The 11,420-nt window shown below is 52.1% G+C and overlaps 1 protein-coding gene across 1 annotated transcript; it reads left to right on the forward strand.

Annotated features, from left to right (window-relative positions):
- The first annotated feature begins 2,831 nt into the window (after positions 1 to 2,831).
- On the forward strand, positions 2,832 to 7,058 carry MARVELD1 (MARVEL domain containing 1). Its single transcript, XM_052660960.1, has 2 exons — positions 2,832 to 4,969; positions 6,485 to 7,058. The coding sequence occupies exon 1, from the start codon at positions 2,832 to 2,834 to the stop codon at positions 3,351 to 3,353; it is 522 nt and encodes a 173-aa protein (XP_052516920.1). The 3' UTR covers positions 3,354 to 4,969; positions 6,485 to 7,058.
- The last annotated feature ends 4,362 nt before the right edge of the window (positions 7,059 to 11,420 follow it).

An 11,420-nucleotide genomic window follows, 5' to 3' on the forward strand; every position in this document is an offset into this window, starting at 1 on the left:
GTCTTCGATCTTTGTTGCAGCAGGTAGGAGGTGTGGTTGAAGCATGCTAACTCCTAGTTGCGATGTGAAGGATCTAATTCTCTGACTGGCAATTGAACCTGGGCCCCCTTGCATTGGTTGCTAGGAGTTTTAGCCCCTGGACCACCAGGGAAGTCCCAATACCAGTTATTTAAAGAGTTGGTATAAGGACTAGGTAGCACAATAAATATGAAGTGCTCACAGTAATGCTTAGTGTATAGTAAGCATTCAATTCATAACAATCACATATATATTATGTATCCCTAACCCCTCAAATAGTGCCGAGCATTACTGAGTGCTAACATCCATCTGCTGAATAAAAGGATCTCACAGATGAGGAAACCGAGGCACAAAGAGGTTACATCACACACACCACGTCCCAGCACCAGGGAGTGGTGAGGCAGTGAGAAGTAGCCAGGCAGTCTGCCTCTCAGCTTGCACCCTGAGGGTCTATGCCATGCTGTCTTACAAAAATGTGAGTGGTATACACCACCATTTTTTTATTTAAAATTTACATTCGGAGTTTTCTCAGGTACCTGTAGGTGGGGCTGAGTTGGCAGTAGGAGGCATTAGCTCCCTGAAAACCATGCAGCTTTTCTCCCTCAAGGGGAGCCAGGGACCAGCAATCTCATCCCATGACTGAGATGAGGGACAAGCTCTGCAGGGTAGGATAAGCTGGAGGTCTTATCCAGGCACACTTCCCAGGACAACAGGTGTCTTCTCACTTCCACTGACGTGTCTGCAGCCACCCAGTCATCCACTCCATGGATATTTACTGAATCTCCTATGTGCCAGGCACAGGCAAAGATGATGTAGCTGACTTAGAACTATGCAGAGGGACCCTCCAATGAGGTGCCTAGAGGAGCCAACAAACCAAAGGAGGAATATTTAAACTGGGCATTGAAGGTTAAGTAGGAGTTTGCCAGCCAAACGCGGTCTGGGATTGCAGGGCTGCTGCTTAGTCGCTCATCCATGTCCCACTCTTTGTGACTCCATGGACTGCAGCCCGCCAGGCTCCTCTGTCCATGGGGATTCTCCAGGCAAGAATACTAGAGTGGGTTGCCATGCCCTCCTCCAGGGGATCTTCCCAACCCAGGTCTCCTGCATTGCAGGTGGATTCTTTACCACCTGAGCCACCAGGGAAGCCCAAGAATACTGGAGTGGGTAGCTTGTCCCTTCTCCAGGAATTGAACTGGGGTCTCCTGCATTGCACATGGACTCTTTACCAGCTGAGCTACCAGGGAAGCTCAGGATTGAAGAGCCTATTTGGGAACCTTAAGAGGTTTGGTGGGGTTGGCATACTGGATGTGAGCATGGGTAAGAAAAGAAGAGGGAAACCAGGAAATTGGGAGTCCATTGAGGCCGGATTGTGAAACATGCCCATAGAAGAGATAGAACCCTATATCCTGTGGTCAGTAGGAAGCAGTGTATATACACAACCAGGTCTCTTTTAGAAAGATGCCACAGTGTGTGAAGTTTAGTTCATAAGAGGAGGGAAGAAAGACCAGCAGTAATTACCAGCTTCGTAGTCTTAACCCCTTTAGGCTTCCTTTTTCTCCTCAGCAAGATGAGAAAGATAATTGTATGTATCTTATGTGCATAAGTTATCTAAGTTGCTTCAGTCATGTGACTCTTTGTGACTCTATGGACTGTAACCCACCAGGCTCCTCTGTCCCTGGGATTCTCCAGGCAAGCATACTGGAGTGGGTTGCCATGCCCTCTTCCAAGGGAGCTTCCTGACCTAGGGATGGAACCCATGTCTCTTATGTCTCCTAAATTGGAAAGTGGGTTCTTTACCATCAGTGCCACCTGGGAAACCCCTGTATGTATCTTGGGGGCTGTCAAATGAGACTTCATAAATGAGAATTCCTGCAAAGCACTGTAATAGCAATAATGTAAAGCATTGTTGGGCTTTGCTATCTCTTAGAGCTGGGTTTGTGTCTTGGTCGTGCTGGGAAATCTACTTTTAATACACTTGATGGCAAAGAAGGCTGGAAAAGAGACTGGACTAACTTGGACTTTGCTTTGTGCAGTGGGAAGCAAATGGAGGCCTGGAGTGGGTGATGGTCCCTTTCAGTGACAGAAGGACTCGGATGGCTGAGTCCAAGTCTGAGCCCAGATTTAGAAAGAATAAGTCTGAGGTGAGCACTGGCAGGGTGTGATACTCCGATGTCCAGGTGAGAATAGGTGGCAGCTTAAGCCCAGCACTGCTCTGCTCCCTCGCCAAGGAAGGGCTGGGAGGCCCCAGCGGGCTGCAGGAGAAAGAAAAGGGCCCAGCCTAAAGGTGGGGGTGGGGGCGAGGGCGGGGGACGCTCCAGCTCCAGAAGACAGCTCTCTGCTCCGAGACTGGACCAGAGCCAGGGAGGCAGAGAGGCAGGGCGGGCAGATGTGGTATAAACTTTTGCCAGTCGGGCGGAAAGGAAGACTTGCGTCCTGCTGGGGCTGCGGGTGCGCTCCGCCCTGGCCCGAGGAGAAAGGAATCCGAGTTGGGAGTTTGGCGACTGGTGGACGAGGCCCAAAAAGAGAGAAGGCAGGAAACCGGGAGGAGCGCGTGGGGGTGGAGACGTAGGGGGAGAAGAGAGAGGGCGGGCAGGAGGGGTGGGGAGAGAGAGAGAAAGGGAGAAAGAGAGGGCTGCGGGGAGGAGAGCGGGGAGGAAGGGAGGGGAGGGGGGAGAGGAAGAGAGGAGGACTCGGAGAGGAGCGACGAGGCCGCAGCGAGCTCAGGGGCACGTCCGCCGGGCCATCCCCGCGCGCCAGACGCCGCCATTCCGCTGCTCGGGGCCCCGCCGCCGCCGCCGCCGCGCCCGGGGGCCATGCTCCCGCCGCCCCCGCGCCAGCCACCGCCCCAGGCGCGCGCGGCCCGCGGCGCGGTGAGCCTGCAGCGGGCCTTTCTGCGCGGCCCGCTGGGCGTGCTGCGGCTGCTGCAGCTGCTGGCGGGCGCCGCCTTCTGGATCACCATCGCCACCAGCCGGTACCAAGGCCCCGTGCACTTCGCGCTCTTCGTGTCCGTGCTCTTCTGGCTGCTGACCCTGGCCCTCTACTTCCTCACGCTGCTGGGCAAGCAGGAGCTGGTGCCGGTGCTGGGCTCGCGCTGGCTGGTGGTCAACGTGGCGCACGACCTGCTGGCGGCCGCGCTCTACGGCGCAGCGATGGGCGTCATGATCGGGCAGACGCGGAGCCACAGCTATTGCAACCTCAAGGATTACCAGATGTCCTGCGCCTACCACGCCTTCCTGGCGGCCGCGGTCTGCGGCGGCCTCTGCCTCGGCCTCTACCTGCTCTCGGCGCTCTACGGAGGCTGCCGCCACTGCCAAGGCGAGCGGGAGGTGGCGTGAGGCCGCCGCGCCGCGGGGCTGGGCACCCGTCCTTCCAGCTGCCGCCGCCCCGCTCTCGGGCGCCCCGGCACCCTCCCTTCGCCCCGCGTTCCCGCCGCCTCCCGTACCCCGGCACCCCGATCGCAGTTCCCGCCCCCAAGGCATCGCCACGGCCCAGAGCCGGGACAGCTGCGCGGCCTCCTGGGACCCCATGGGCTACATCCGAGGGGGCGGACGCACACTCGCAGACGGGCCGCCCTGAGGCGAAGCCTCGCGGTTCCTCTTCCCCTTCCCGGCCGCGAGCAAGACGTGGACAGGCGCCGCGTAGATCCGGGCGAGGCTCCCAAAGTGGAATCTGTATACTGGCGGCGGCGCTGCCCCCTCCCTCCCGCCCCGCTTTGGGCAGAGCGCCCCCTCGCCCGGGCCCTCCTTACAGCCCCGAGTGCTGAAAAAAGCAGGCATGCCGCCGCGGGCGGAGCCGGGGACCGGCCTCCGCCGGTCTCAACTTGAGCGACGGGTGTGGTTTTAGTCTGGGATTGCGCGGGTACCCGGCGCAGCCCTTTGGGGCCATCCCTCGGTGCTTTGATGTCTTGCGGTGGGGCCTGTCTGCAACGGTGAAGACGGATAGGAAGTGCCCGTGGGTTGTGACATTCTCCTCTGCCTGTTCCTCCTTTGTCGTCGGGGTTCAAGGAGGTCAGGCCCTACCGCCCACTAGCTTTCCTGGCCTCACCTTCCCAGCCTTCCTCTCACGGCTTCCGTTCCATCCCCACCTCCCTGTGTCTTTTTGCGTTAGGGGTCCCACGTCACCGTCAAGGAATGTTAGGCGAGCCGCACCCTTTTTTGCAGATGGAGATTAAGATCATGCCCTTGGGAACAGCCAGAAAAAGCTTAGAACCCCATTTTCCCACCCCAAGTCAAGAGTTGTCTAGCAGTGTTTACTTTAAAGCTTTGGATGTTCCCAGGAATCCCGGCTCTGGAGCTATTTAATGGATGGTTTCAAGGCCAAGGGGGTTTGTCAAAGGTGCTTTCTCCCTTTTTTTGAAGATTCACAATTTTCATTAGCATATCAAAGGCTCTGAGAAGTCCTGCACGGAAAGAGGCCTCTGAGTAATGGAATTTACAGTGTCAAGTGCCTCTGGACTGGGACCAGTTTTTCCCACCTTATGTTCCAAGTAGTCCTGATTCTCCTTTATCAGCAAGGGCGCCGGCCCGTTGGCTGTGGTCTGTTTGAAGAGGTGGGACACTCCCTCTCTTTCCCAGGGAATTTCTATAGCAGAGAGAACCCTGTTTCCTGTGTAAAAGATAAGATAGCCACCCCTGCCAGGCCAACGGTAGCCTGGGGGACAGTGGATTTGAACATTCCTTTACGAAGGGAAACGCTACCCACTCCAGTATTCTGGCCTGGAGAATTCCATAGTCTGTGGGGTCACGGAGAGTTGGACACTACTGAGTGACTTTCAGTTTACGTTTTCTCGGGGAGATGAAGCCAAGGTTATCCAGATGGTTTCCCAGTTTCCCAGTCAAAAGAAATACCACCCATAAGAGATGCTGGCATTGACCAGGAGCAACTGACAGCAGTGGGTCACACCAAACAGAGAACGCTCGGGATCTGGGATGAACAGCTGGCCAGCTGTAAGGTAAGATGCTTCTTGGCTTTCTGGAGAGATCATAGACCTTTGAATAAAAAAGCCCAGAGACCCTTCCTTTTCTAAAAGCTAAAGGGTTTTTATTCAGAGAGCAAGTTGAAGGGGTGTCAATAATAACCACAATGTCCAGAGTTGTGACAATTCACTTTTTTGCTAAATCCTCAAAAGTCTGCTCTTTGGAAAAGTTTTGACCCTCTCTGGATTAGAAACTAGAATAGAGGAGGTCAGAATATGTTTTTGTGAGCATGTTTGTAAAGCTTAGGTGGAGATGTCTTAGGTTTCTCTGTCATAGTGATGAGGATCTAAGTGGGGATGTGGAGTGCTTTTGTAAGTTTCACAGTCACCACTTTGCATCTATCCAGCCCTACTGTGTGCCTGGCACTACTCAAAGGACTCGGTGTATTTATTTCATTCTCTCAATAACCCTTATTTCCATATTCTGTATGAGGAATATGAGTCTCAGAGAGGTTAAGTAACTTACCTAGAGTCTCCCAGCCGGCGAGTGGTGAAGCTCAGATTTGAAACCTGGCAGCCTGACCTTTTCAGAATCAGGCTGTATTGTACTACAATAGGGTGTCAATACATGTTAGATACCATTAACATGGTTATCTTGATTTTTGATTTACTTATTTTTAAAATTTTTGACCAAGCCACGTGGCTTTCAGGGTCTTTGCTCCCTGAACAGGGGTCGAACCTGTGCTGTGCCCTTGGCAGTGAAAGTGCTGAGTCCTAGCCATGAACTGCCAGGGAATTCCCCATGGTTATCTTGAGAAAAAAAGTTTTTGTAATTGTGGTGGAATATTTCTAACATGCAACTGATTGTTGAAACCATCTTTGAAGCAAACAGTTCAGTGGCATTAAATACATCCACTTTGTTGTACGACCATCAGCACCATCCTTCTCGAGAACTTTTTCATCTTGCAAAACTAAAATTCTATATCCATTACAATTGTGATTGTTCATGTTATTGTTGTTGCCGTTGTTTTCTGTCCTCTGGGAAATCCTGAGCCCTTTAGCGTCTCAGTTAGGCTGAGTCCTGCTGCGAGGCCTGCCCCGCTGCCCCCTCGCCACTGCTGGTGCCAGCCAGGGCCTGGGGGTGGGGTCTGCTGGAGTGCTGGGGGTGTCTGGAAGCCGAGCGACTGTTTCTTCTGTTGCGAGTTTCCATGTTGCTGAGGCCATGGAGACTCCCAGAGCGGGTCATGCTGATGTCTCCTAGGACCCGCTTCCCTGGGCCAGCAGAAGGTTTCAGTGTCTTCACTGGCCGTGGAGGGAGGAGGGAAGAGGGAACAGTCTTGGCTCAGCAGCTCCCTTTCCTGGGGTATGACGTATTCAGTGGAAGAGCCAAGATGGTGAAGGTTCATTTTGCCTTGACATAGAGAAATCCCCCTTCTGCTTGTGTCTGTGACTTAGGCATCAGCTTCCAGACACCTGGAACTGAGCCATGCACCCCTGAACCCTAAACAATGGGTTTTAAGCTCCAGCACATGCTCCTTTTCTCTGTTTTAGATCATCACAGAAGCTGCATCTGCAGCTCAGATCCAGCCCGCTGAGGACCTCTTCTTAGCCCCAAGCCCATGGTGCTGTGTCTGTGACCAGGTGACCTTACTCAGGAGCAGACGTCTCCCTGGCCTTCATGGTGCCTTATCCAGCCACATGTGCCTGAAACATTCCAGAGCTCACTGGCTCTGCTAACTGTGCCTTCCTGCTTGGCCTCCCACTGCTTCTCCAGATGTGGGAAGGACCTGAAGACGGCTCCACACCATCTTCTGCTCCCTTCCAGGACCTGGGCCGTGGGCAAGGCCATCTGAAGTTGGCCTGGAACTTTGAGTTCTGGAGGCAGCCTCCTTGGCCTCCCTCTCTGGACTCCAGGACTCTATCCAACCTGAGACTGCTGTGGGCTGCCCCCAGCCCAAAAGTCTGGGACCACTTGCAGGCCCAGGAGAGGATTTCTCTGGTGTTCAGCAAAGGCCAAAAGAGAGGGTGGGTGAGGAAGGGTAGGGAGGGGGGACCGAAGTGCCTCATTCAGTAGTTCAGTGGTGATGATGGATACGCTTTTCTGAATAAACTTTGGTTTGTCTGATCTGAGTGTATGTGACTTCTCTCTGTGCCAGGCCCCCCAGCCTCCTTCCATCAGCACAGTTTACCACACTTGTCTGCCTCCTTTCTGCTTTCCTGGCTTCCCCTTCCTTCTGGGAGGGAAAGGAAAATGAGGTCACAGGTTCCAGTTAAGGCAGGACACAGAAGTCAGAGGAATAGAACTATGCCTGCCCCTGACTGAGGCCGGAGGGGGTTCCAGAAGCCCCTGCCCTGGCTCTCAATGCGCCTTCTGTTTGGGAAGCTTTCCTGCCTGATGGACAGGAACGGAATGACTACAGTGACAGAGCCAGAGGACCCTGTTCTGGTGCAAACCCATCATTTTACAGAAGGGGAAATGCACTCTGGGTGGAGTGGGAACTTGCCTCACATCACAGAGCTGACTGGGGCCACAGTGGGGCCTCCTGGAGCCCAGGCTCTGGGTATTTCCTGCAGGCCCCTGTGCCTGGTCTGGTGTTGCCTCCTGGACACACCCAATCTGGTCCCCTGTCTCTGCCTTCCAGCCAAAGCCCGCCGACTGAGGTGCCCTGGAAAGGGCTGGAGGGTAGTTAACAGACTTCCTTGTTGGCGCCTTCCTCCTGTGACCTGGGCTTGAAGTCTGTAGCCTGGACAGAGCGTTCTATTGGCAGAACCATCTAGAACAGCTCCAGGCAGAGACTGGATACTGTGTGTGCTCCACACCCACTCTCTTCTGAAGCACCCACCTCAGTATACAGCACAGTCTGACCCTCCCTGATTCTCTCTCTCTTTCCCCCTCCTCTCTATGGTTTGGATTTCCAGGTGGAGGAAAATGCTACCGGTTGCCCAGGATCTTCCTTTTCTCCCCTCTTCCCTCTGTGTCAATTCATGAATATCATGAACATAAAAAGCGGCCTTTATGCAAAGGCAGGTAAGCCCCTGCTCCACTTTACCTTGGTGGAGCATTTGCAATTGAAAAAGTGCTTTTACTTGCATTACCTTATTTGATCTTGTCACCAGTCTAGAGGTTGGCACTGCCTGTTCAATAGAAGCAATAGAGTCCCAGAGAGAAGGGCCTTATCTATGGGCACTGCTGCTCCTGCTGCTAAGTCCCTTCAGTCGTGTCCGACTCTGTGCAACCCCATAGAGCAGCCCACTAGGCTCCTCCATCCATGGGATTTTCCAGGCAAGAGTACTGGAGTGGGTTGCCATTGGCTTCTTCGATCTATGGCCACACAGCTGGAAATGGCAAGAGTGGGCCTGGAAGGTAGACGTTGTTTCACTACCCTCTGCAGGCAGCCAGTTGCTAAGCCCCATGGGCCTCTGGCAGGCTTTGAGCTTGAGGGGGAGTCTGGTTTTCGATTGTGGAGACCAGGTGTGCAGGAATGGCCTAATCTGATATTTCCTGTTTAATGCCAGGGGCACTTTTAAATGAGACATTGCCCCTAGGGGACTTAATTGAGACTATTTGGGTCTGGGGAATCTGAGGGATTTGTTCATTTCTATTATTTTTCCTGCTTTTCTAGGGATAGGGAGTGGGATGGCCAGTGGTGAGGAAGAATTAAGAATTTCTTTCTAAAAAAAAAAAAGAATTTCTTTCCAGACATAAAAGGAAAGAGCAGGGATATGAGAGAAAAGTCTTGTTAGCAGTATTTGTATTTTTATTGTTTTTGTTTGTTACAATTGCTATTTGTAGAATAAAATAGCAATATATACCTATTAATTTTTTTATGTATACAAAGTAAATGTCATTCGATCATCCTAATCTCATATCTGAGAGATAAGCTATTGTTCACTATTAAGCCTTCTTCCTTAATTTTTATAACTAATTAAACATATGGATGCTTATTCATACACACATACACATATGTTTAGACTCTTCCGCAGCTTGCTTTAAAAATTAAACAATAATAAAGTTCTAACCCTTTCTACATGTTCTATAAATATAATAATATAGCTCTGTGCATGTGCTAAGTCGCTTCAGTCATGTCTGACTCTTTCTGACCCCATGGACTGTATCCCGCCAGGCTCCTCTGTCCATGAGATTCTCCAGGCAAGAATACAGGAGTGGGTTGCTCTGCCCTCCTTCAGGGGATCTTCCTGATCCAGGGATTGAACCCGCGTCTCTTACAACTCCATTGGCAGGTGGGTTCTTTACCACTAGTGCTGCCTGAGGAGCCCTCAGTTCAGTTCAGTTCAGTTCAGTTCAGTCGCTCAGTCGTGTCCGACTCTTTGCGACCCCATGAATCGCTGCACGCCAGGCCTCCCTGTCCATCACCAACTCCCGGAGTTCACTCAGACTCGTGTCCATTGAATCAGTGATGCCATCCAGCCATCTCATCCTCGGTCGTCCCCCTCTCCTCCTGCCCCCAATCCCTCCCAGCATCAGAGTCTTTTCCAATGAGTCAACTCTTCCCTTTTTAAATGTCTGTATAAATAGTCAGAAACTGCAAGAATTTGGGGGGCTTTCAGGATCCTTTGTGACATTCTAATATTGGCTATTGCTTCTCAGCCTTTGTCTAAGATCAAGTGTAGTATCTAATATTGGCCAACTCTGTTACTGCCTAGGCTGCTTTCCATGGATATCATAGTATAAATGGGTCCTTTTGTGTTTTTCAAACTGATGAAAAATTAGAAACTTGGGAGGGACGTGACTTGCCCAGCTCTGTGTTCCTTGTGCTCAGAGTGCCAAGAGTAGCAAGGAGGGGAGGGAGCAGAGGGGTGGCCGTATTCCACTTCACGGCCAGACCTGGGGAGAGGAGCACCAGGGACTGGGGTGAGTAGGGGCAGCTGAAGAGGGGTGAGCAGGGCCTGGCCCTCTCTGGACCCTACATGGCAAAGGGGAGGTATGCTGGGGAGGTGGCCAGAACCTCAGGGGAGCACTCTGGGAACAGCCTGCAGGACGGTGCGGGCCTCCACACCAACTTCATCTGCCTGTGGAAATTCCAGTCAGCCCTTTTGCCCTCCCTGTCCCTCCATGACCCCAATTCTTTTTGAACTGGGGGGCTATTTGGGATCTTGTAGGCACCAAGGCTGTGATGTTCCTTCCCCAGCACTGAGGTGAGGGCCAGCTCCCAGAGGCAGTTCCTCTGCCCCTTGATGCCAGCATGGTGGGGCAGAGGAGAGGGATGGGTGTGCAGGCTGTTCTTGCTGCTATCTCCAGGAGTCCAGAAGGGGGCTCTCTGATGCCCCAGGTAAAGCACTTCTGAGAAAGATGAGAAGGGGGAAGAAAGTGAACTAACTACCAAGTGTTCGCAATGAGCCGAGAACATGCTGGAGAAGGGATAGGCTGCCCACTCCAGTATTCTTGGGCAGCCCTTGTGGCTCAGCTGGTAAAGAATCTGCATGCAATGTGGGTGTCCTGGGTTCAATCCCTGGGTTGGGAAGATCCCCTGGAGAAAGGAAAGGCTACCCACTCCAGTATTCTGACCTGGAGAATTTCATGGAATAGTCCATGGGGTCACAAAGAGTCGGACAGGACTGAGTCCCTTTCACTATCACTTTTCAGGAACATGTTGGATGCCTCATGTAACATCCTTACCATTCTCACCAGCCTGTGTGGTATTAAAAGCTCCTATTTAACAGACATGGAGACAAGCTCAGAAGGGTAAACTGATTTCCCCAGGGCACTTGACTAAGTAACAGAAATAAGAGGCAAACTCAGATCTAAGCTACCACGCTTTGCTGTTTCAGAGGATTTCCCAGCAGACTGTTTCTCCTGGCCATCCAAAGACTTCACCCAGAGCGGCACTAGCTTTTGTAATAGTTCTGTCTTAAGCTAAGGCAGGAAGGAAAGCTATATTATTATAGACCTGAATTATCTCATCTTCTCTCTTCCTGCTTTAAAATGAAGTTGGATGCTGGCCTTCAGGTTTGATCAGCTCACTGGGCTGAGGTCACTCTCCTAAGGCCCTGGAGACAGTCCCTCTGTCTGCCAGACAGATGTCAGAAGCATTTATAAAACTGCTCCTCCACCCAGCCCTTCTCCCTCTCAAAACTTTGTGCCATAGGTTTGATCATCTGACCCGACCCTGAACTTTTGGATACTGAACTCCATCTTTTACAATCTTGTCCTGTATTCTGGGTTGGAATTCACAATCTCACCAGCCGTAGGTTGAATCCTCTACCTGTTTTTTCTTGTGTGCAGATTTAAGTTTTCTTGAAAAGATGGCACTGAAGTGTTAAAAAATTATTGCTACTTTCCTGAAGTTTAATACTGCCCTCTTTCCTATGGAATCTGAGATCCTTCTTGCTCTCCTTTCAATTCCTTTTGGCAGTCTCCTGGCTGAGCCCCCATGCTGCAAGCAGTGCTGACTCCTCAGCTTGAGAGGACTCACTGTTTTCATCTTGTTTTCTGGGGTTCCAGTCCATCTGGAGAGACAAACGGACC

This window comes from Budorcas taxicolor, chromosome 23 (genome assembly GCF_023091745.1).
Source record: "Budorcas taxicolor isolate Tak-1 chromosome 23, Takin1.1, whole genome shotgun sequence".
NCBI lineage: Eukaryota > Metazoa > Chordata > Mammalia > Artiodactyla > Bovidae > Budorcas > Budorcas taxicolor.